The 26,551-nt window shown below is 39.1% G+C and overlaps 2 protein-coding genes and 1 pseudogene across 2 annotated transcripts; 2 read left to right on the forward strand and 1 right to left on the reverse strand.

The window, feature by feature from the left end:
- The first annotated feature begins 5,553 nt into the window (after window positions 1-5,553).
- Window positions 5,554-25,968, forward strand: LOC110068230 (PCI domain-containing protein 2-like). The gene is made up of 19 exons (XM_020775618.2): window positions 5,554-5,796; window positions 5,877-5,918; window positions 6,047-6,094; window positions 7,238-7,311; window positions 7,765-7,830; window positions 8,136-8,177; window positions 8,440-8,494; window positions 9,525-9,628; window positions 9,957-10,032; window positions 10,869-10,963; window positions 11,594-11,640; window positions 12,276-12,336; window positions 12,846-12,885; window positions 13,792-13,865; window positions 13,969-14,014; window positions 14,968-15,047; window positions 15,475-15,541; window positions 24,689-24,745; window positions 25,047-25,968. The coding sequence occupies exons 1-19, from the start codon at window positions 5,710-5,712 to the stop codon at window positions 25,134-25,136; spliced, it is 1,251 nt and encodes a 416-aa protein (XP_020631277.1). The 5' UTR covers window positions 5,554-5,709; the 3' UTR covers window positions 25,137-25,968.
- Window positions 14,310-19,079, reverse strand: LOC149109666 (retinol dehydrogenase 8-like). The gene is made up of 3 exons (XM_089293446.1): window positions 18,616-19,079; window positions 17,377-17,650; window positions 14,310-16,823 (listed from the first exon to the last, which is right to left on the reverse strand). The coding sequence occupies exons 1-3, from the start codon at window positions 18,995-18,997 to the stop codon at window positions 16,487-16,489; spliced, it is 993 nt and encodes a 330-aa protein (XP_089149572.1). The 5' UTR covers window positions 18,998-19,079; the 3' UTR covers window positions 14,310-16,486.
- LOC149109667 (uncharacterized) lies at window positions 22,405-24,264 on the forward strand (annotated as a pseudogene).
- Window positions 25,969-26,551: the final 583 nt, after the last annotated feature.

Consider the following 26,551-nt stretch of genomic DNA (forward strand, 5'->3'; position numbering starts at 1 on the left):
AAACAGGAAAAAAGATACGAAAAAATATCTCTCCCTAGGTTTATTGACCGTGAAACGAAAACTGCGAAGTCCAGCTTGATTCAGTGATTGACGTGTCACGTAACCTTGAACATAACAATTGAACGGACGATTTAGTGTTTTCCCCTTAGTTTCGCAATTATTTGAATACATTTCCATCATTTCCAAAACATTGTCGTAGATCTCATGCCGATCACTGATCAGTTTTGTTTAATTTTCGTTTGTTAGTTGTCGTTTGTTATTGTGCTTTTCGTTGTCCGTCAATCGGAGAAAGAAATTCGACATCTGTCTCAGAAATAGATTGTTCTAGTGGAAATATTTTGGATACCACTTTTGTTGAACCCTGTCAGGCTTGTCTCAACGATTAGGTGGCACTACTGGCGTTCGAAATTAAGAAATGAATAATTAATTCAGCGAGTGACTGACATTAATGGCTGTAACCAAACTGATGGATTTCTTACTTTTTTGAAAACATATATTCTTGATGACACAGACGTTTTTCAATATTTTAAAGTTTCTTGGTTACGTAATCAGTCTATCCAAAATGACCTCTAGAATATTACATGTAAGGCTATACAATCCAGCATGCTTAATATTTAGTGAAGGCACATATCTTCAGCCATATATATAAGTCTAAATAATTTAGATCTTACTATGTGACGTCACGTTACCTCATAAAATGTTGACTCAAGAAATTCGAGCTCTTATTGGCAGTGTTCCCAGAGGGTTTCTGTCAACTCATCATCATTCACGTGACACTGTAAACAGCGAAGGGCCATAGCATGAACAAAATTATTACTGAGGCAATGTCTGTGGTTCTATTCTCTTCCTAGGTATTTAATCGTGTTTTACTTTCCCCCTTCGAAAAAAAAAAAACAGCAAAAACGAAAAAAATGACTGGGGTTTGCCTCCTACGGTCCTAACAGCTGGGCTTTCGAGACGCCGGTGATCCTGTTAGTCCTGATAGCTCCTGATCCTCTTCGTTGTAATCAGGCACAAGTAGTAATTCAGTTTTGCTGGGCCATTTAAAACAGTTAGTTCGAATGTTCGACGGACATCCTTCGTGTGCTCAGATCAGTCTCTAATTAGCTTAAAATATTCCAATTTTTCGTTCTTGGCTGCAACACATTCAGTTTAAAATCTATTGAGTTCTGAGAATTTCGAGTTATATCCACTGCTTTGGTTAACTGCTGACAGTTTGACTGACCTGTTGGCTTGAAGAAGTGGGATCAGAGAGCACTTTTGCATGAGCACTTTTGCGATCAACCAGTGGGTTGATTAACTGTGGTAGCTGCGCACATCATTTTGCGACTAGGTGGCGTTCAGTTGAATATTGTTTGCATACACGCAAATATCTGCTCGCAACAGCTGGATCAAATAGGTCAATCCATCATTTTGCATGACTAAAGACGTTTCATAGTAAAGCCACTCTATCCTGCTTGATGATAGATATTTGGCTAACCTTTTAGCCCGCGCGCGCCCTTGACTAAAACCCTAGTTTCTCATCAAGTTGAAATTCATTCTCTCTTAAAAGATCTTTCCGATCCTTAGCTTGTGGCCTCATCCACTTTAAACCAGTTGTCCTTGCTGCTTTGTGTCTTTTTATCTATTGCTTACAGAGAATCTGCTCCCCGCTCCCCGCCTTGTGCTTAAACCGCTCTCCCTTACTTCTGGTATGACTGTAAATGGTAACATCCTGAGCGAACAGTTCCGAAACATTTCCACCCCACCTCCCCACCCCCGTCCTTCATTGCACAAGGAAGGACGCACCTTCGGCGATCGTGTAACTACACCTACCCTTTGATTTTCTCCCAGGATCCCCCATTTGTTTGGTTGAGCCAAATCCGGAGGGCAATATTAATTGAAAAACCATGTGGCGCATGGAAAGAGCCCTGTAGTACAAGGTTTACTCAACCCATTTGTCCACGTCTACTAGGATGAACAGCAAAAGTTTCCTTGCACCCTAAATCATAGACTTGCCACAAGTCGACCTTTTCTTATTACCAACAGGTCAGGGAAGAATTATCGGAAAGGACTCTTAGAAGGTCTACTTAAATGAGATCAAAGTTATTAATTACGGACACTGGTAAATAAGTCGTCCACGGTTCAGCGAGAGGTGAACGCACAGGAAAAATTCTCAAGAGAGTCTCACGAGACTTAACCTGCGATCAAGCTCTTTTTTTTTTTTGGAAAGAAGGAGGGAAAAGGGAATATAAGGGAGGGAGGGTATGATCGCAGGTTACACGAGACTGGTCACCATAACCAGAAGACTGGCAGGAATTATCAACAGAATGGCAGGGGTGATACCAGGAGGCCATGGGTGATACCAGAACGAAAACTTTACCAATATTCTTTAGTATATCAGTTCTAAATCATAAAGGAAATAGATATTTCATTTCAGAATACTGCGTGAAGAGCGAGGTTAAGCTTTCATTTTGTTTCTCTGATTCTACATGTAAGTGACCCTATTATACCACAGCATGAAAATAGCTAGGGGAAATGGCTTAAGGTGGCTAGCACCATTTTCCAGCACTTTCCAAGACTTAGATTTAAATCATGTTCAGTCATTATAACCACTGCTAATGTACACGTTGTTATAATTTTCGTTACACTAGAGGTTACCATAGCAACAGTGTCACCTGATAAAAAAAACACCCTTAATTTTAGTGCTTAGTCCTAATAACTAAAAATCCAGCTCAGTGACCCCCATATTTTATTATCGAATTGTGATAAGTATTACAAGATGAACCTTTTGGCAAAGTCTAAAGCATGGTCCCCGGTAAATTCTGACTGAATTGGTTCCTTGTTTGTCCCTACCTACGTTTTAATTCCAAAAAATCGTTATTCGCCTTACTAACTTTAGTTTACCAGCTACCACTTGTTAAGACGAAAAGTCACTGGTATAGTGTTCCGTGAATCCTTGACTTGCCCAAAAGGATTCGTTAACTTCGAGCGCAGAAAATGATAACCAAAGAATTGAAAACTCTATGGATTTACGAAAGTTATTATTCAAAAAAAAAAAAAAAAAAAAAAACGTGATCGCAAGGATGCAATCGTTGGTGTATATATATATATATAGTACCCCTCAAATGTTTTTGTTCGAGCCCACGTTTCCAGGTTTGTATTATTTGTTAAGAGCATCATAAATTATCTGGACTCGACGCTAATTTCTTCCATGTTAAAGTCGGAATCGAGCATTCAACGAAATCTCTATGTGGCCAAAAGCAGTACAAGTAATTATTCCCTCCAGTCCTAATCATTTAAGAGTATAAACGAAAGTATTTAAGAAGTACAAATAGAAGTATGAAAGAAGGTCTTATAATGAATACGACGGATCCGTTTGAATTAGGGGTGAGAGAAATGTATTAGCCTTTGGTTGTGGAGATAAGACTGGGGTATCGAGATCGATAAATAAATCGAACACACTTGTATAACAATAAGTCCGTCATAAATTAGTTTTAAGTAATTGTTTTGATTTCAGGAAGGAACATGCATGCGTTGGGAAAATGTTTTCTCTTGAACAATATAATAGAGACAATAGAATACAAAAAAAAATTCGAAAAATCTGTAAAGTTGTCTCAGCTGTACCTTGTAGGTAAACAATGTTGATTTGTCCACTCAAGTAGCACGTAAGAGGGAAAACAGCAGCGATCTAAGTTTACTCTTCAAAAGGAAGTTTTTTTTAAACAAGCAATCAATAATCGACGGATACAACGATTTCCAACCTCCGGTGAAAAGGATGGAAAGAGAAGACATAGATTATTCTTCGAGAAATAAGCTTTTTGGCAGTGTAGATTACATAGGGTGATTAGAGATTTTTTTCCGTCGGCGAAACAATCTCGGTTACAGATTTTGAGAATTCTACCGCTTAATTTACCGTGTTTTCCAACCCCAGTATTTAAATGTGAGCTTATTTCCGATACATTATGCTCGTTGTGGTTAAAACACTGAAAATTCGTGCATCGGCAATATTTTCCTATAAAAATCATTCCAGTTAAAATCACAAGAGAAATTAAGTCTTCTCGATCTTGACTTTCAGTTCTCCGGAGGTTTCAGCGACTGTTTGAATTAAGCATGATTAGCTATTGCCTAGATTAGAAACACGAAAGGAAGTTAAATTTGCGATTCAAATCTCCTTAGTGACGTATGCCTAAAGAGTTAAAAATTCAAAACACATATTTAGGGGAAAGAAACTTTTTTAAATGAAAGATCATTGCATTTCCTCCATAAAATTGCGGTCGTATTTAAGGGGTTTTATAAACTGAAAAAATGACTGCGTGACTAAGCATATTCTTCGGACCAAAGTAAAAAGTCGTAAGAAGACCCACTTGTAACCAGGTGGTCGTGTTAACGGGTGGCCGTGTGGCGAGGTTATATTGTAACTGCGAAAACCTGGTACCTGGGAACCAGATTGTGATTTCGTAGTATTCCGTAGAAGATGAAGAAAGACAATGAATCATATATTTAGGAGATATCGTACATATATTTGAGCTGCGAGAGAAAGATTTTATAAATGAAAGCTTCATTTGTACCCAGCTTAAAAGCGACGGTTGCGCAAAAAAAAAAAAAAAAACAGCCTGAGAAAAAAAATCATTCCATTCTCGTCCGAATAGCCCTTTTCGCTTCTCGTAGCTAAGAGAAGCGAAAAGGGCTATTTTTTCTCGCAGTTTTCTTTCGCGCGGCTATTTTTTTCTCGCGGTTTTCTTTCGCATCACGCACGACGGATTAAGCGAAAGAGGGACTACTCGTAGTCTAACGAACTGACAATGTGACCAGCTCTCAGATGGCTTGATAGCTCAGTTGGTAGAGCACTGCATGACCTCGTATTGTTTGTTTTGTCAATAAAGAATCTTACGTCTTTAATTTTTCAATATGACAATTTGTATTTAGCATTGTTCACCTATGTCATGACAAAATGCATATGACTGTTATCATAAGTAATTTAACAAAATAGCAAACCGAAATTAGCCAATGGCGGCTATCCTGCAGCGTTGTTAAGGGAATCTTTATACAACGTTGTGTACAATGGAAGGATAAATGCATTTGCTAACAAAATATTGAGGGTAAATTAACACTTTTTCATTGCGATTTATGAAATTTCAAACAGTATTATTTCCTGGATAAGCCAGGCAGAGGGGAATTTGTCTTCTTTTTCTGCTCCCACTCCCGTGCATTTCACCTGTGCTTATCTGTCTAGACCCCAGGGAAATTTGCCTTTTTTTTGGAAAAAATGCCAATCCCGCCGAACTTACGTCGAGTACGAGAAAAAAAAATGACAATATCCAATGTGAAAAGGCAGAATTTCCAGTTGAATTACTCACCTGCTCCCATTTTCGTGGTATCCCGTCATTTAGCCCCAAAATAGATTAGATCCAGACCCTTTCGCCCACAACCAGAAGTCGAAAACAACTCACTGTCTGTTTCACGTTCTGTAAAGTGTGAATTCGAGGGCGAATGGGGGCTAATCGACTTCTGGTTGGGGGCTAACCCTGTAGGAGCCGTTAGGAGCTAATCGACTTAGGGACTGAACGACTTTAATACATTTACTTACGGAAACAAACTTTGCGGCAGCCGGAATAAGTATTTTTCGAGCAAGACAGAAATTTTTTTTTTTTTTAATTTTTCACCAGTGCTGGACGAGCCAACCGCTTTTTTTTCCCGCCAAAAGTATTTTGGCGGGTCACATTATTAATGCCAGCGGAATTTCTACAAAACATGCGCAGCAACAACAACCTTTCCAAGATGGCGCACATGAGTTTTGAGCAGTATTTGGATCAGGTTTGAAGAAATTTGTCATGGTTTAGCTCCTGAGTTAATTTTATGGTGCTCAAATTTTACGTACAATGTTTAATCTTTAGGTGGAAAAGGGACTTGTGTCCAAAAATGGTGATATTTTAGCGGTAAGGTTCTTTGTTTACCTCGCGCGTTTTCTAAAATTTAGCATACTTATCATTTATTTCCTCGTACCTTTAGACTGAGTATGGTTAAGCCAATTCTGAGATTGAAAAGTCATCTGTTTACCTTGCAGGAACTTTTTTCTTTTCGCCATCCACATATTGCTAGTACAAGACTGCAGGTATAAATCTTATTAATTTAGCTTTAATTAGCTTATGACCTTGATTAGTTCCCCTATAGCTATAAAATAGAAAAGTGGAGAAATGTAAGCTTAAACTCAATGTTAAGGTTGCATAAATAAAGTAATTTTTTTCCCATCTAGTTGTGGTTCTGTTTCACAGTGTGACCCAAAAAACAGTGAACAAAAATTATACAGATTTTTTTGGTTTTTAAATTTTACGGATCATGTGTACTAAAGGCACCCGCAGTCGAGTGGCGATCGATACTCTTGATCGATATCCTTGATCTACACCTCGATCGACATCCTAATCAGTACTCGGTCAACAATTGATTGACACTTGATCAACAGCCGGTCGGTAGTCGGCCGAGTGTCGGCCGACTCATATGTATCGATCAAAAATTAGTTAACTCTCGACCGATTGTCACCTGAGATGTCGATCGAGTGTTGATCGAGCATCAACCAAGGTGTTGATGGAGTGTCGATTGAGTATCGCTGGAGTGTTGATCGAGTATTGATCAAGGGTATCGATCGACACTCGATCGTGGATGCTTTTAGTACACATTATCCAATTTTACTACACTTGGTTACCATGCATTTTATTGTGCGGCAATGGTTGCACTATTTTAAAGGGTGCTTCACCTTTGTAGAGATTTCTCAGTAATCTGCTGTTCTAGGAAAAATTGATCACATCCCCTCTTCTCCAGGAGTATATTTCAAGTGTCACCCCCCTGCCCACCCTATTGGAAATTATTTAGTTGCATACTCAGGACTCGAAGAAAAACTTAAATTTCAGCTTGCCCTTGGGACAAGTAGCTCTAAAATTGTGCTTGCCCAGGGCAAGTCTTAGTTTGCTCTTTTAGTGATTTAGTTGGCAGACGACTTGCCTGATTCCTTGCCCATTGGGTAAGTGATACTAAAAAGTTACTCGCCCAGAAGGAGAATCTACTTCGTCTTGTCCCGGACAATCGGACAGCCCTTTTTTCGGGCACTGATACTGTCCTCTAAAAATGTGTCTTAGGACTGGCTAAGTAATGTGCCCTTGATTCAAAACCTTCTGAGTTTGTTTAGTCGTCTAGTGTGGGCAAAATCTTTAACCTTTTAAAGAAAAAGTTCGCTTACTGATGACATTTTTTTCATTTTTAGTTGCCAGATTCACAGATGCAATGTGAAAAATGGTTTGAACAACCTTATGATGAAATGGTAGCATCTCACCTCAGGTAGTTTAAACATTGTTCTGCCAGAAACCTGTGGTGACCTGCAATGAACCAGGGTCTGATCCAGGGAGAGGAGCAATATTGATAGTTGCTTCATGTTGAGGATTTTGGGATAAGCTTAGGTTGTGTTGTCTGGTTCAGTTTTGTTGTTTTTGTATCAGGGGTCTTCACGATTTTATCGTCTTGTGTTGGCCTTTGAACTCCTTACTTAAAGACCCAGTATTGACCGTTATGCTTTTCATGCATTGGTTATTGTTTTGGTGTACATGTACATTCATGATAGAAAAGTCCAATGTTTTACTCTGCTCTCTGTGGCATGAACTGAGTATTTCTAGTCCCCTAGGATAGAATGCCTAGAACTAGTCCATTGCTGTGACTGAGGGTTACCTGCTTAGCAACTTTATGATATCAGAGGGATTCGTATGACCTTAAAACATTTTGACTTTGTTTTTTCAGAGCTGTCTGGGCTGTCGCTAATGGGGATTATGTGGAAGCACACGCTGCCCAAGCTGTTGTCGTTCAATATCCTTTTAAAAGCTTGTCTCTCAGCTGTCTGTTGTTTTTGTGTGGCTTACACGAAGTGTATAGCCACATTATGGCATGATTTGATTTATTTGTCCTGTGTCAGCACATTTCAAGAGCATTATGTGCAAACTTTGAACAGTGTTTCTCATACTGATGTAAATTTCTTCTTATGTGGGTTTGACTGTAAAAAAATCAATGAATCCAAAGAGTCTCAGTTTTATTAAACAGTTTGCAAGATTGTATACATGTAATATTATTTTTCTTATTTCTTATGCATGAGGTATTGATCTTAACAAATGTAGATCTTTTACCCGGGCTTTCCAGAGTCAAAAAGATGAAAACTGGTAGGTTAGTTTAACAAGTTACATTGAATTATTGTTGTCTGTTTAAATCAAATGTATTCAGTGACTAGACTGTGCACTTGAGGTTTTTACCAGATACAATGTAATAGTCAACAAAATTTAGCAGAGGCTCATTCTGTTGAATTAAACCATGCCCTGTTGTAAAATCATTATTTTGTGTTTCCCCAGTTCCAGAAAATGTTTTTCCCTTGTGAATCTCTTCTTAGACTGTTCTCTTTTAACCCTGATTTCCTTCCTCCAATAGGGCACTGCCCCTGATGAATGTGGTCACATTAGATCTGAGATTGTTTGCCATGCAGGTATATATAATATGAAGTACTGTTATAATATGTGGGAGGCGCAGTGGCCTCATGGTTAGTGAGCTCGTTTCCGGATCGAGTGGTCCGGGTTCAAGCCCTGGCCAGGGACATTGCATTGTGTTCTTGGGCAAGAAGAACAACCAAATTTGGCCACTTGGGCAAGACACTTTACTCTCACAGTGCCTCTCTCCACCCAGGTGTATAAATGGGTACCGGCAAACTTAATGCTGAGGGTAACCCTGTGATGGATTAGCATCCCATCCAGGGGTGGTACCAAAAAAACAAATGAAACAATAACGTTATCCATAAGTCATATACTCTACGGCTGGCATGATAGGACAAAGCATTAGCAAGTCCTGAATTATTGTCTACTGATAGCCAAATATTGTATTTTCTGCACAAGCCTTCGCCGAGATGTTTTAGATTTTCAAAACTTTCTATCGTTCATTCCCAGAAAACTTGAAATATTCTTAAAGAGATTGCAACTGCTAAAAAAGCACTTCCAAAATTTTATCGCACATGGGCCTTTCTATGTTAAGTTTATATGCTGCTGATGTTTATGGTTAATTAATATTTAATTTCATATTTATTACCTAACTTTAAGCTTGTACATATAGGGAAAAAAAACATGCATATATTAGGTGTCAGTGTAACATAATAACAATTAAGAAAAAAGAAAGGATGCAAATAGTGTAAGGATAATATTGTAATTGACAGTTGTGTAAGTAACCAGTATTGTAAGTACTGTAAGTAAGTTATTAATTAGCCGTATGTGACAGTGTATTGTTATTAGTGTCAGTATGTAGTATTGTAAGTAATGTATTTTCTTGTACTGTTAAAAAATAAAATATCACTTCATGCTACAGAAACCGGGATAAGCTCTGGCCTGGTGGGCCACTTGGCTCGTATGAAGACTTTACCTTTTTTACTGTTATAATATACTATAATGATTGTTTGATTTCATCAACCTTTTAACTACAGTAAATGCATGTTATTATTTGTGTACATTGCCTTTTTGTCATTTTAATAGGCAGACAAACAGCAAATAAAAAAAGGACAAGGCAAACCTGGTGAGATGCTAGAGAAGGCAGCAGAAGTTATGATGGGTTGCTTCAGAGTCTGTGCAAGTGACAGGTCAGTTACCACAATCTAAAGTCCAGTGGCTATTGTTTCAGACACAGTGTCTATTGATCCCCAGAGGTCAGGTAAATGTTGGCTTGTAGCAAAGTTACAAAGTTACAAGCCTGATGGCTATTGATTCAGGCCAAGATCTTTTTTCCTGTTTGATGTATTCAATATCAGAAGTTGGTACAGTGTAAACATGGAATAAAAGCCTTGTATAGTCTGTACATGTACCAACCCAGGGGCTATTATTTCCTCAGCAGAATTGATATATTTCACTGCCACGGTTTTTATATATTCAACAAATTTATAACTTTATCTAAATGCTTTTTCTTGGTAGTCGATCTTCCCTTGATGTATCCAAGAAGTGGGGCATGCTTGCTCTTGTCAATCATTTGTTCAAGATTTACTTCAAGGTACTATTTAGATCACAAGTTGTTTGTTGCTTACAATATATTATTTTCTTTAGTGTTATTTGGTGCAAGTTACTGTTAGCAGCTCTTCTGAAATGTTTATATGTCATAAAATAATAGCTTGACTTTTTCTTTCCAAATTAACTTTAGTTATTAAATGTTACACCATATGGGTTTTCAAGTTATGCCTTCTATGTTAGAAGAAGTATATTTTATAGCAGCTGTAGAATAACAGCAGAAATGCTTTAATTCTAATCTCTAGTCATCTGTGTTAAGCCATTAATCAGATGATTCCGAGCAAAGTTTCCGAAATGTTTACTACCACGAGGAAGCATAATGTTATGCATGTTATAGGTTCCTTCTCCAACTCCTACACTGTATTTTTTTTCTTTAACAATATTTTGCACTTTGCTTGGTGAAATATATAAAAGATCAATTACAAGAGTACAAACAAGCTGTGAGCAATCATATTTTCTGAAACTAGAATGAAATACTGGCCGACAAACTGCAGCGTATTCTCACAGTTTTGTGTTTCCTGTGAAAATGGAAATGTGGCATTTCAAACCTATTTTAAGGGTTCATGGGTTTCACAATATCATATAGTGCATAATTTGCAGTTCCCTATAGTCTCTAAGCTGCAGTTGTTACATCTAATCTTGTATTGGTCCAGGAAGACACCTGTTAGTGACAACCTTACGTACCGGAGTAGTTTAGACCTGATATACCCATCAGTCAAGATGTTCCATTATGCCAAGAAAGTTCCTAAATAAATGAACTTCAAGGTCATAAAATTTTAACATATGTCTAATAATATGTGTATATGTTTAATTTTTTTTCAGATTAATAAACTTCACTTGTGCAAGCCCCTAATCAGAGCAATAGATAGTGCAACAATAAAAGACCAGTTTAAGCTGGCCCATCTGGTTACTTACAGGTATAGTATGGATTGTGTATGACATGTGATGGCTTAATAGTTAGTGTGCTTAGAGTAAGTCGTCAACCAGGGTCCAGGTGTTGTGTTCTTGAGAAAGCTCCTTACTCCCATATTATCTCTATCCACTGCATGCTTAAACTGTGGACTGCCAGGGTAACCTGACAAATGCCAAGTGGTATGCTGCAATGGACCAGCATCCCACCTAGGACTGTATTCCTACATGAAAGAAACTGGAGTTTAGCCCCCCTTCCCCCTTCCCCTGTTCCCCCATTCCCCCCTTCCCCCAGGGGACTGCTATGTGAAAAAGTTGGGGACATGTAAATTTTTTGAAAAATTTAAGTTAAACCCTAATAGCATTTTTGATTATTTCTTGAAGATCAACCCTAAAAGATACCTTGATGACTTAAAAATAATGGGGTTTTGTTCAGAACATCTTGAGTGAAGAACATCCCCGAACTTTTTATCTTGGAGTCCTCTGCTCTCCCCTGGGAATTAAACCCCAGCACTGATGAGCATTTGCCTAGTCTGTTCTCTTGAACTGGAACAGTCAACCAAGCTGGGTTTATGCTATTTAGATAAATCCCGGTAATTATGTTCTGTTTTCTTTTTTTATCCAACTTTATTTACTAGATATTTTGTGGGAAGGAAGGCAATGTTTGATAGTGATTTCAAAGCTGGTAAGTTGAAATGTCACACATGGAGGTATTATTTTTTGTTACTGGAGTAAACTGTTTTGTGAGTCCATTGTGCTTTTGCATATTTGCTAGTTGCGTCAAACCAAAATTCAGTTAAATTAATTTAATTCTTTAGTTATCTTCAAAGCCTGTAGCGTGTACGACTGTTCAAATGTACAGGCAGCAGTATTTACAGTGGAATCTCGATTTGGCAAATGCTTGACTTCAATAATCTCATGATAATGTGAACCAAACAATGTCTCTGCTGGTATTGTTTCATTTTAATTTTACTCCTGGTTTTTGATTGTCATATGCCTTAAGGAAACAATCTTGAGTTTTAGATAGATAGATACATAGATAAATAAACTTTATTTAAACATGATAATAATTAAAGCTAAAAGCTTTAATTATTATCGTGTATTATTATTATTATTATCTATTATTAAAGCTTTAGTTTTGACTATCCCCACACTGAGTCAGTCTTCCCATAAATCTATAACGTCATGTTGTTTGTGGTTTGTTGTTTTCTAACACTTTCACATTTGGGTATATGAATGAATAATTGTACTTAATCATTACTCAGTGGTAGTCATTTCTCACAGCATATTATTGATAATCATTCATTGATCCTTTTTCAGCTGATGAATATCTATCATTTGCATTTCAACACTGTAACATATCGTCCAGTAAAAATAAGAGGTAATAATATTTTGGACTGTTTTGACATGCTTTGCAGTCTTAAAAGAGGTTTTCCAAGTGGGTGTTGTAAGACCAAACCTAAAGCATTAACAATAACTCATTGCAACAAACATGAATGATAGAAAACTTGGAGCAAACACATGTAACCAGCATTTGAGCAAGTGGTGATGCATCTGAGTAAAGATTTTAAACCAATCAGTGAAAGCAGTAAAAGAAGACCAAACCAATTTCAGATAGCAATGATTATAAGATTCAGTTGATGATAATTATTGTTCTCAAAGTGGGAGAAAGGTCACAGATCATGTTGAAAAAGAGGTAGTCATTAGAGAGGCTGACTGATATTGGTAGGAGCGGTTTTTACACCAGCTGAGAATGTACCTATGACTGAATATTGCATCAATCTTTTTTGTCATGGGTTCTCGTAAATTATCTTTTGTGATTCACATTTTCGTTGTGCATCCAACAAAATGCTGTTTTATTAATCTTTTCTTTTTATCCCATCTTTACAGGGCAATCTTAGTGTATCTTATACCAGTCAAGATGCTGTTGGTAAATGTTAGAGATTTGTGTATAAAGCAGGTTACAGAGTACTGAACAAGAAAGCTTGCAATATCTCATCGTTGTACCTACCACCAGTGCCAGCAGTAAGGAATGTAATCCAAAATGTTACATGTTGTAAAAGGATGTAAAAAATACACCAATATTGTACACAAAATTATACGCAAATACACAAATCTTGTTCAGTATTTTGGTCCACTTTGAGTGAAACTTATAGATAAAGTGATATATGCGGATAAGTATGTTTTATTTCTATCTGTTGTTTTAGTAGAATGGTATAGCTCAGAGAATTCCTCACCCTGATTGGTTATCAAGGTGAGGTATTCAGCGTGGAATTGCGACTCTTGAAAGCGAGGCGCGTTGAATATTGCAACATTTTCACAGATGTAAATGAAACAGGGTTTTCTTTCATTTAAAAAGAAGGCTATGTGATTCAAGGAAAATTCATGACCTGACTAGTGAATTTCATGTTAAATTTCACTTGAAAAACTGATATCAGTTTTTTGCGTGGAATTTAACATGGAATTCCCTCATCAGGTAATGAATTTTCCTATGTAAGGCGCAAGTTGTTCATCATCTATTTCATGTTTCATGGATTTCATGTTCGGATGACCAAAAACTGGAAAGTACCCATCTGATGGACAAGTGAAATGCGAAAAAATTTTTTGCCCTGTCTTATGTCTTTTGGAGTTTAGCATTACATCAAATCAATAGTCAGGAGAGAATTGAAATATCTCTGAAAAGTTACAGATCTGAAATCAAAATAATTGCTATTCGTGGATTAACTTTATCATGCTTAATAAATTATTAAGTTATTACTGGCAGTAACTTGTATGATGTCCAAATTGCCTTTTGATGAAATCCATTTGTCATTCTTTTCTTTTTCTTTGACTCCAGGGCTATATACCAAAAGAAGAAATTCTTTATAAATACAACTTGACTCAGTTTGTTGACATTGTTAGATCTGTAAGGTAAGAATTCAAGTTAGGAAATGCACATCAGATCACGCTTTTCAATACTTTGTTCAGATTTTGTCTTGAAATTTGAGATTAATAATTTACATGCAATTTTCAGGATGGGAAATCTTGCACTTTTAAATGAGACACTGGAGGGACAACAGGTAATCTGATAAGGGTTTAAAAACGTGGATTAATTTAAAATTCTTTGTTATGTAATTTATACCAAAGCAGACCAAATCTGCAGGTGTTAGTGTTCAAAGGATGAAGAATGTTTTTCATCAACTGGCACCTATTTCATGAACCTCCAGCAAATTTGAAAGCAAATTTGAAAGTTTTTGAAATCATGTTTTGTTCAGTGTGTGTTGGTGATGTGTGAATTCAGCAAGGAAGTGAAAAAAATAGGTTATGGGCAATAGACCACAAGAGTCTGAGCATCGATCACTGACACTGCCACAGTTTCTTGTTTTGAAATAGTACAATAAAGAAGATTTATTAGGTTCCCTGAGAGGATCTTCATACCTAATTAACAAAATATTGCCTTTAAAAATTAAAATATATTATTGGTTTAATAAAAAGTACAATGTCACTACAATGATAAAAATGAAGCAGGATCAATACTACGATTATCAGTTGAGTAAGGCACAAAGGAAGTTTGGTGACAAAGTTTTAGCCATAAAATTATGGTGCTGTCATAGGAAACTATCCTTGTTTCCAGTGGTAACAATATCAACAGCCGTGCATTGTCTGTTGTGTTTTGTGAGCTTTGCTGCCAATGACATCAAAGGCCAACAAGTTGCCACTGGAAACGGAGCCTGTTGCCCATGACTCTACCATAATTTTCACGTTAAAACTTGGTGACCAAACTTTTGTCACACTTTACTCAACTGGTAATCGTAGTAACTTATTGGTTTGAATAAAAATTACTAAATACACTATTTCCTGTGTAAAATGCGTGTACCGGTAAATATACTGCAGTATTGCTCGATACATGTTCATTATGTGTACTTTTGCCAAGGTAGAAATGTGATTTATTATCCACCCAGCACCTGTGTGCAAAATGATTGTAAATATCCAACATTATTGTTTAGCATTCTTCTTTCTTTATTTGTTCCAGGCATTTTTTATTCAGTGTGGTGTTTACCTTATCTTAGAGAAGTTAAAGATCATAACATATAGAAACTTGTTTAAAAAAGTGTAAGTATGTGGTGCAAATGAGTGTTAATGCATCTTTTCAGAAGGACTATAATGTGGTTGGATGTAGTGCTTTCAATAAGATTTGTAGTAGGTGACTGCTCTGAGGCAGCACCTGTTAGAGAGCAACAAGAGATGCTCTTAACAACTTTTCTGGAGAGCCAAAATTAATGGGAATTCATTACTTTTGTTTTGTTCCCCAAGGCTTGGAGCCCAGTCATTAAATATGTCAAAATTGGCCTATTTTTACCATGCACAAAATTATAGGCATAAAAGGTTATTAGTCAGCCAGAAATGCTATAGGCAGTGAACTCTGATCAGTAACTTCTAAATTTCGTTAATCAGTGGAGTTGTTTTTGTAAAGACATGAATGATCAGATTTAAGATCTTTTATATATTCATTTCAATTTTTTTTTTGTTTTCTTTTTAGGGCTCTGCTGTTAAAAACTCATCAGCTTCCTTTAGATGCTTTTGTTATCGCTCTTAAAACAATGCAGGTAAGAAACGATCATTGAGATTGCTGATTTATGTCATAATAATGTAATTTCCAGTTTCATAGGGAGCACGTCTTAACCAATCTAACTAAGAAGGGGTGTGTTTAAACTAGTTCAGGGCGCCTCTCATGTGAGTCTGTTTAAGTTACGTTCAACAAGCACAGAGTATTGTAAAAAAAAAAATCACTTGCATTTACATCCTACCAGTAAAGTTTGAGCGAAGTCTGTTACATTTGTTTGAATTTACAAGCTTTATGATTTTTGTGATACTTTTTCGATGCCCTGTTCGGTTCCCCCGCCTATCCCATTTTCCCCTCATCCCTTCCCTAGCCCTCCTGTGTCATCCCCTTGCTGTTTTTCCCTCCCCTCTCTCACTTCCAAGCTTCCTGTTCCCTATTCAGCAGTTCTGACGGTAAAATAATGAATTATGCGAGGACCCGACTATGATTTCTCCTCTCTACATAATTGGGTCATGTAGCAGCGCTCGCAAGGTCTCGCATGTCATGACTTGTGCGCTCATTGGCTAATTTTCATTGTCAATAAGCAGACAGACAAATGAATTTATAATTAATGCGATGCATCAATGACTGAGAGCGGACAATTTGACAGTTTGTTATTGTAAAAAAACAAATTGACTTCAGTTTTTCATGCGTTGGTCATGCGTCAGTTTTTCATGTGTCTATTGTTATTGACAATAAATTTCGTCATAACATTGTCAAAGTAGTCTGCAGATCCCCAGCTGCTTTGACAATGTTGTGACGAAATTTATTGTCAATAACACGGCAGACGCATGAAAAACTGACATCGATTTGTTAAATAGAACAAATAAAACAGAAACAATACCCCCAGCTCTAAAACAATGACAGCTGCTACAATAATAAAGCAATAGCAGCTTACAATAGCAGCTACACTTTTAGCATACTTGAACGTTTTTTTATCACGACTGGGTTACTTTGTATCCGGATAGAAACGTCTCTCTATGAGATCAATAGCGTTATCTCCGGTGGGATCAGAAAACTTAGCTTGCACTTCTCCTGGCCCGTATTGGCTATTTGTTTGATAGCGCAGATGTGGCGCTGAACTCAGCAACACGTTTTTAATAATGCTTGCAACCTCTTCAGCCACCTGGCCATGTGATGTGACGGTGCGGTACATTTCTTTCAAAGCCTCCTTCAACAAAGCTTGAGTTTTTTCATCTGCACTAGATGTATCGATCCCTTCTCTTATCAATTTGGCGTTAGCAGTGAACGAAGTGGTCACTGGCCCGGGCTCGATAAGGGAACACCTGAGGAAAAATCAAAGGCGATACTCGTGAAACCCGCTTATCCAGCTATGGGGGTACTCAGGTATATTGTTATTAGAGAGATGCGATGTAAGGTGAAATTGTCAGACCCAGTTAACTCGTATTAGACTAAGACCAGACTGAAAAGAAGTCCATCGGCCTAGAGTGTAACCTAGAAAAATTCGAAATTGTTAGGCACATGGTTTAGAATCAAGGGTTGCGCATTAGGCAAATCCAAAACCGGGCAAAACGACCGTATCAGAATCTTTCACGCCCAACAAAGTCATTACAGAATCTCTAAGCATGAGTGAGTACTCTGAAAATTTCAAGGCTTACATACCCACCCCCGGTGTGTGTTACACCTGCATGCGCACCCCTCCCCCGCCTGGGTCTACTTGTGTCTGGCATGAAAATGTTAAATAAAAAGATCTAGACAGCAGTTGCAAAAATATACTTAAGTTCAGTGCTCTATAGTTTATGCGCTTCTTCGCTTAAAACTACGAGTTCAGGGTATAGTTACACATTATTGTTTGTTTTTTTGCTTCTTTTCTCTTACCTGATGTTGAATTTTCTCAGCGTTGGAGCAAGGCTCTCAGTCAGTCCTTCCAAAGCGAATTTCGATGCACTGTATATTTCACTGAACGGGTGGCCGTTCACTCCAATGATACTGCTGACGTTGATGATGCGACCTTTCTGCCTCGCCTTCATGCCCGGAAGAACCGCCTTGAGTACTCGCATGGCACCGAAGAAGTTGGTGTCAAACAAGTTCTGGGCTGTCTCGATTGGAATGCATTCAAACACACTCACCAGTCCTTGTCCAGCATTGTTTACTGACAGCGGGAGCGAAAAATAGAAAACATGGGTTAAAAACTCGCTCGTAGTCTGACCACCGGCGTGTCTTTTTCTTTTTTCCACTCTCGATCGAGCGAACCCCTCGTGAGAAATCGAGCCCAATGAAGTACCAATTAATTTTACTTATTCATAAAGACACCGCACTATTGAAACAAAATTGTTAGGTGTCTCATTAACACTGAATGCCTCTGTGTGTTAAGTTGCGGGTCAAGGTTATTCCCCAGTATTGCATTGCGCATCCCTACTGCGCATAATTTCACGCGTGATTAGCGCGCGCGCATTAAAAAATGGCGGCTTTTTCTTTACAGCTGGACTTCGCCATAGAGGTAAATCGTCATTTTCTCGCAAACGAGTATGGTGACCTTTCATTTTTTTCTGTTGTTTTGAATTGAGTAATAAATTTCTCTGTGTAAAAAAAATATGGACCAATTCTCAGGGTAGAACAAAAAGCAATCGTCGGAAACGTGAATTTAGCAAGCAATCGTGACTATAATCATGGTGCTATTGTAAGGATTTATATGGGTATAAACAAGGTGCTTTTGCTCCTAAACGAACATGGGGACCCCTCATTTTTATTTCAAAATTTAAGTTCCTATAATATAAACAATCAATAGGCAAAGTTTGACAAAGATCTCAGTGCAGGTTCTATTTCAGTGGAATGACCTTAACTTACAGGCTAACTTATAAAGGTCAGACCAATTCTCTATTTTCCAATTTCCTATAATTCACTCTGTTTGTCCCCAGATTTGTCCTAAACTGGTATTTTTAAATGCTCTTGGGAGATCTGCATATTCCCAAGTTGGCGAGAGAATATGTTAACTACTTTGTTGTTAAGCGCGACTCCTCGGCGAGAACCCACCCCAAAGGACTAAGCAATTCTGATCTTAGGCCAAGTTTTAATAGGGAACGAGGGAATAGACAAAGACATTGGGTTACAACTCACCAAGCACATCAATCCGTCCTTCTACGCTCTCGATTTCTGTTACCAAACTGTTGACGGAGTCTTCACTGCAAACATCCAAGGCTTTGATAAACAGTGTTTCTTCAAGATGCTTTCCAGCTGCCTCTTCTAGTGCATTCTTTTTTTCCAGGTTTCGCATGGTAGCGTAAACCTTAAAGCGTTTGTCAGCATCTGCAGCAAGTATGGCGGCTGTCGACAGGCCGATGCCCGTTGAACAACCGGTGATTAACACGACTCGGGGGCTTCCGTCCGTCTCCTCGGCTAACGGCGGTTGTGACTGCCCTTGCTGCTGCTGCTGCTGCTGCTGCTGCTGCTGGTTAGTAGCTGTGACATTGGTGGATTGCCGGGATACTGTCATTCCCATATTGACACACGGCTAGGTTTCTGTGATTGTTCGCCTATGTACTTCGTCTCCCTTCCTCCGTGACCCGCCGACTCAAGGCAGTAATCCGTTACCATGGTGCATTTGAGATTTTTAACGTGGCTATTTGTAGCTTGTCACGCCATCCTTTTTTTAGACAACATGTTGGCGTCACTTTTAACATTTGATCCAGCTTCCTTCGCTTTCTCTTCAGAAAAAGTGCAAGACTCTTTTTTCTAGTTTTCCTTTGGTTCATCTCCTTGAACTCAGTAGCTAGGCGGTGGGTGGAAAAAAATGTTTGATTTCTCTGTGTAAATAACAATCTTATTATCATTTGCGCCCTGGTTGAGTGATCGCCATTACGCCATCGTAAAGTGGCGAAATTATTCTTTTTGCGAGCAAATAAGATAGTTGTAAGGTCCGCAGATCATATTCTAGTGTTTAAGTGAAAAGCTCTTGTATATTTCAGGAGAATTTTCCTTTTCTGTAACAACATCATTAGCGCCGGAAAGATGATTTAATTACACCCAAACAAAAGCACATTTTCTTTCTAGTACAAAGAAAATGTGCTTTTGAGTTTCATAGGAAATCAATATCAAATACATTCTCACCGTCTATGACCTGTTCAATTCAAATAACACAATTCAAATGTTAGAAATTGGACATAAAAACAACCTGGAGTTTGTCAGTAGCTATTTTTTTTTCCGAGGCATTTTAATGTCATGACTGAATTGTATTATGTTACTACCTCGAACTCGAGTAAACACAGTGTCAGCAATGGGCATGAATTGACTACATCCGAAGAATTTAACGATCTTGAGGGACAGTGTGAAACAATTTGTTTATATAATAATCGATAATTAAAATGGAGCTATGAAGAAATTACGCGATCTGTGGGAGACAAGACGGCGTTGTGATCAGTGCTCTAACTCTGAACCGAACGATCTGGGTTCCAGCCTCGGGCGGGATCAGTGCCTTGTGTTCTTGTGCAAGGCACTTTTATTTATTTTCAACCTTGGTAGCAAGCGCTTCCGTGAGAGAGAAATGTTTCTCGCCTGCTGGTCATGCGAAAATTGGGGCGAGAACAAAACTTCTTCGGAGACGGAGGATCCCATCCAGGGGATAGTAAAAATACTCCTAGTCGCTTATTACGCCAGCTGTATATGTGATACTTGACCCGGCGCAGACTACCTCATCTCATGCAAATGAAAGTGCTATAAATACTTATTTGTTTCTCTTATTTTGACCAAATGTTGAGTCTGGTTCGGAATATCGCGATATAGATGTCACGTCTTAAAGTTTCTGCTTTGTGACAGCCATTCACAGTTTTGATATCATTGGTTAAAAGCGTTCGGTTTTGTTTTTTTTTTTCTTTTTCGTTTTGTTTTGTTTTTTTGTATTTGTTACATTTTGCTTGGATTGTAATTTAGTTATTTTTCTTACAGTTTTTCCCTTGCTGTTTCATACGATGTTCAGGTGACAGCCGGAATTTGAAGCTTGATTTAAACCTGTGACATGTTTAGTCGGTCGACAACTACAATGAAACCCCCATGATTATGCGGACCCCCAATTAAGCGGAAACCCTCTATTAAGCGGACACTTAGCCTGGTCCCAAAATTAATGGCCTTTATTTCCCTTTATAATGAACCCCTATTCAGCGGACACCTCTATTAAGCGGACGAGGACACACGGAAATAACAATGTGGCATTGGATTACGTCCTCGAATTAGTCGATTAAATAGTCGATTAAATGTACCGTATTATCGTTGCTGTATTGAAAGGGCATTATTACAAACAAATTAAAGTTGGTAATGAAAGATGATTAACTTGAACTCTGGATAGCTTCGTTAACAACCTGGAACTTTATAACAGTGCAGAGGAACCGTTGAATGTTAACATTGCGCAATTGTTATAAACCTTTATTAAGCGGACACCCTCTACTGAAGCGGACACTTGGGAAGGTCCTGAGGGTGTCCGCTTAATAGAGGTTTCATTGTATCAAGATTTGAGAACGTCTCTGCGAGTGACAATTCAATTTTAATTTTAACTCTCACAAACATTAATTTTACAGGTGTCAAAAAAAATAGATTACCTATAAATATGTACAAATTACATATAGAAGGTGATAAATAGCATTAATGAAATAATTTACAATTGTAATCAACAATGATTTAGATAAACATATACAGGCAAAAACTAACGATAGACAAATCCGACGTTTCGGCGACATCTTGGCGCCATTGTCAAGGGAAACTAATTAAATATGCGATTTCAAGAGTAACTAAGAGTTCAGAGTTTCTAATTTGCATAAGTTAGACAAAGACTTTAGCGCGAACTGAGTCTGATTGTACATTTAAACACGGTCGTAATTGTTTAATGAGTAACATCTCATTAATGAGACAATCAAACTTGTTGTGGCATTTTTTCAACACGCTCAAACAATTGCGAAGGTCATCCGGAATCCTGCCTGCGTGTCTATTATCATAGTGATTGCGTACTGACGAGGTCTTGCTTCTATGTCCATCAACGCGTACGAACAGATGGCCACGGGTGTAACCGACATAACCAGCATCGCACTGGTCACACTTGAAGTTATACACAACGCATTGTTGATCAATGAGCTGAGGCTTAGGTTCGCTTGTCGGGAACTCCTGGGCAATCTTGCGGCTCGTAAACACCGGTTGAACACTAGTCTGCAGCTTCACACTGAGATCTTTCAACTGTGTCTTCACGATATTAGCAGACTCCTGGTCTTTAAAGGGTATGACAACCCGAGTAGTGTTTTCTGTCGTAGATCTGGACCGTAATGAGGGCTGGTCAGCGACCTTTAAATTTAGGAAGGTTTTGACAGTGGAGTCAACAAGGTGCTTGGGATATTTCAGTTTAGAGAAAACAGACTTCAGTCGTTCGCACTCCTCAGTGAAGTAGGACCATGACGAAGACAGGCGATGTGCGCGATCGAGCATAGTTGTCAATAGTCCGCGCTTGTACCTATTATCGACATGACTGTGGTAATGGAGAAGCAGACCACTGTTTGTTGGCTTCACAAACACTTTAGTTTCAGTACGAGGCGCTCTGTTTAGGAGTTGAGTACCGAGAAAGGGAAGCATTCCATCATTTTCGACCTCCATAGTGAAGTTGATGGCGGGGTGAGCGTGGTTGAGGGTGTTAAGAAAGTCCCTAGCTGTAGACAAATCGGGCATCACAGTGAATGTGTCGTCAACATATCGACGATAGTAAGGTGGCAGCTTGCCCTCAACATCTAATTTCTCTTCAATAGACGACATGAATACGTTGGCTAGCAAGGGCCCAAGGGGGGACCCCATCGCTACTCCGTCGATCTGTTCATACAGGGATCCATTAAATTGGAAAAGCTGCCCCTTGGTGGCCACACCCAAAAGATCAATAAGGTCTTGCTTTGACACCTGAGCAGGTGTCGTTGTAATGGATAAGTCGGAATATATACATCTACTATCCGAAGCTTCTGTCAATGACACCAGCAAATTTCGTCCCATTCCTTCTGAACGACCAAAAACCCGAGGTAGACCACCCAAGCACTATCATCCGCTTTTAGTAAAGGAGGCTCTTGTACAATCTATCATCACAAGGATCCTCCCTCACGCTGTGGCCCAGTCTCTTCGTCCGACCGGTTCTAGACTGGCACACCTGTACGGGTTACCGAAAACACACAAGGAGAAATTAGCCATGCGACCAATCCTATCAGCGACTAATACGTATAATTATGCTCTGGCGAAATGGTTGGACAACAAGCTCAAACCGTTGTCGTTAAATCAGTACACAGTCACGGACATTTTCGATTTTGTGAACGAACTACCGCGAGACCTCAACATAACACCTGGTGACTTGCTGGTGTCCTATGATGTGTCCTCCTTGTTCACGAATGTACCTTTGGATGAAACCATTACGATTCTCGCAGACAGAGCCTTTAGAAACAACTGGTTTAATTCCGAGTATGATTTGAACATTTCAAAGCAAGACCTTATTGATCTTTTGGGTGTGGCCACCAAGGGGCAGCTTTTCCAATTTAATGGATCCCTGTATGAACAGATCGACGGAGTAGCGATGGGGTCCCCCCTTGGGCCCTTGCTAGCCAACGTATTCATGTCGTCTATTGAAGAGAAATTAGATGTTGAGGGCAAGCTGCCACCTTACTATCGTCGATATGTTGACGACACATTCACTGTGATGCCCGATTTGTCTACAGCTAGGGACTTTCTTAACACCCTCAACCACGCTCACCCCGCCATCAACTTCACTATGGAGGTCGAAAATGATGGAATGCTTCCCTTTCTCGGTACTCAACTCCTAAACAGAGCGCCTCGTATTGAAACTTAAGTGTTTGTGAAGCCAACAAACAGTGGTCTGCTTCTCCATTACCACAGTCATGTCGATAATAGGTACAAGCGCGGACTATTGACAACTATGCTCGATCGCGCACATCGCCTGTCTTCGTCATGGTCCTACTTCACTGAGGAGTGCGAACGACTGAAGTCTGTTTTCTCTAAACTGAAATATCCCAAGCACCTTGTTGACTCCACTGTCAAAACCTTCCTAAATTTAAAGGTCGCTGACCAGCCCTCATTACGGTCCAGATCTACGACAGAAAACACTACTCGGGTTGTCATACCCTTTAAAGACCAGGAGTCTGCTAATATCGTGAAGACACAGTTGAAAGATCTCAGTGTGAAGCTGCAGACTAGTGTTCAACCGGTGTTTACGAGCCGCAAGATTGCCCAGGAGTTCCCGACAAGCGAACCTAAGCCTCAGCTCATTGATCAACAATGCGTTGTGTATAACTTCAAGTGTGACCAGTGCGATGCTGGTTATGTCGGTTACACCCGTGGCCATCTGTTCGTACGCGTTGATGGACATAGAAGCAAGACCTCGTCAGTACGCAATCACTATGATAATAGACACGCAGGCAGGATTCCGGATGACCTTCGCAATTGTTTGAGCGTGTTGAAAAAATGCCACAACAAGTTTGATTGTCTCATTAATGAGATGTTACTCATTAAACAATTACGACCGTGTTTAAATGTACAATCAGACTCAGTTCGCGCTAAAGTCTTTGTCTAACTTATGCAAATTAGAAACTCTGAACTCTTAGTTACTCTTGAAATCGCATATTTAATTAGTTTCCCTTGACAATGGCGCCAAGATGTCGCCGAAACGTCGGATTTGTCTATCGTTAGTTTTTGCCTGTATATATTTACAATTGTGATTAAAAAATAAAGTGTTTAAGAAAGAAAGGAAGAAAGAAAGAAAAGGAGATAATGGAAGACAAATACTTTTTGTGTGGAGTTTGGTACACCTGGGTAGTTTATGGAACTAGTCGAGTAGGTGTCCCAAAGTAACTAAATTTAGCAGAAGGAATACAGTGTCTGACTGTGTTCCTGTATTGTAGCTTTCGTCTCAACCCCTCTCCCTTTCTCTTTTCCTTCCTTCTTCCCTCCCTGCTCCTTCCTTCCACTCTTCCTGTTCTGCCCTTCTTAACCCCATCTGCCCATGTCTTCCTCCGTCCCTTCGACGGTCTCTCCCTTCCATCCTCTTTCCCCTTCCCTCCTTCGCTTTTTTTCTCCTTCTCTCTCACCCCTCTTCTTCCTTCCCTTACTCCCTCCCTTCTAATATCGTTTTAAGGGTTTTAATTTAATAGTTTTTCTCCCGTGTTTGAAGGTTGAGGACATTGACGTTATTGAGGTTGAATGCATCGTGGCGAATCTGATATACATGGTAAGTCAGGTGCAGGTGTCCAAAAGAGATCGAAACATTTGGAGACGTTTCCATGTTTTGCACCATTGAAAAAAACGTAGAAAACCTTGAACGAGTGTAGAAAATGAAATTAACAGAAAAACTATGCAATTTTCTCCGACTTGCAACACTTTGTAGTTGTTAAGTGAGAGTTGTGTTAGCTGTCGAAATTTAAAGCTCTGAGTGATTTGGGAAAAAGTTCGAGATTTTGCATACAAAAGTACGAACCTGGGCTGTAAGGGTGGGACTCGTAGCTTACACGGTTTGTTTGTGTTTGTTTTAGGGTTACATCAAAGGCTACATATCCCACCAACACCAGAAACTGGTTGTCAGTAAACAGAATCCATTCCCTGCCTTGACCAGCTTCCTTTAGTCACTCGGAATCTAGTTTAGACGGGCTGGAATTATACTGTAGTTTCAACTAGAGCTCTTGGTGGTGATAAAGAGTGGGGTCTACTGAAGCATTGAAGAGGAAATGGCTAGGCTAGCTGACTCAGCCACAGGAACAGCTTCAGATCGCTTGTTGGTTATTATTCGTAACACGAGCACTCTAGCCTGTGAGGATGCCTTATAGTTCGTGTACCATTTAGCGAGAAGCGAGAGAAACGAAAGTAAGAACGTTTGCAGTATTATGTCGTTTGGTTACGCCCTTACTGTGTGCGTGATTCGTGTTGTTTTGTCATGTAACAAGGGTACCTGCCAAGGACAACGATGGCCATTCAAGTGACTTTGGCACGAAGTTTTTTGCCGCGATTTCGCGTGCTTTTTTTTTCTATAGGTCCGTTTCTTTTACCCTGGAATCGAATTGTTGAATCGAAAAATCCGAGTTTTAAAAGTTTGGATTATTTTTATTTTTCTATTCCTGCGCCATCGAATATTTGCTGACATTGTGGTTTGCAGGGTTTTCTTATGTCATGGAAACGAACCGTTTTGAACGGAGGTCAACAGTACTATATAGAATGTAAATCAAACTTGCTTTCCACTGATTCATTTAAGAACTATATACTGGTATATTAAAGTACTGTAACTCCTACTGTGTAGGCATATCGAGTTGAAGGGGCCGAGATTTCAAAGTGGGGATATGGTAACGGAAACGGACTTGATGACACTCTCTCTCTCGTTTTTTTTTTCTGAGGTGGATTATATATTTTCTAATTGCAGTAGTAATTTTATAAAAAATAAAATAAAATTCATATAAGTTTTTACTTGAGCATACTCAAATTCAGGAAGTAAGTAGCTCGAGGGAAGGGCAACATGAAACTAGAGGCCAGTGCGTAGCTCTAGAATCGATTCTCGTGCTGAGGCCTCGCCGGCTAAGAGGAGCGAAAAGGGCTACAGGGACGAGAATAAGGTGGCCCTGGCAGGAAGACACATAAATAGGTTATATTCGCATTCTTGGTATTGGACTGAAACTAGCTTGCAATGGAGGCTCTGCGGGGGAATATCATTAAAAAGAGAAAAATGTAATTTGCATTTGAAAAGACTCTCCGCATTAGCCTCAGGCCCTGTTCAGACGTCGTGCTTTTGCCGTGCCGAGCTAAATTCAGGAATTAAGTTCGACAAAAGCACGGCAGAAGCACGGCGTCTGAATCAAACTTTTGAATTAAGTTCGGCAAGCAATTAAGTTCGACAAGCTCTGCCGTGCTTCACGACTTTGGCACGGCAGTTATTCAAACGTCGTGCTTCTGCCGCGCTAAACAAAATTCATAAATTATATTAAGGTATTTTGGCGAGATTGCGTTCCCACGGGGAGTTGGGAGGAGAATTGTTACGAGGCATTAGTATATC

The sequence above is a fragment of the Orbicella faveolata genome, unplaced genomic scaffold (genome assembly GCF_042242905.1).
Source record: "Orbicella faveolata isolate gen_17 unplaced genomic scaffold, um_ofav_v1 contig_25, whole genome shotgun sequence".
Classification (NCBI taxonomy): domain Eukaryota; kingdom Metazoa; phylum Cnidaria; class Anthozoa; order Scleractinia; family Merulinidae; genus Orbicella; species Orbicella faveolata.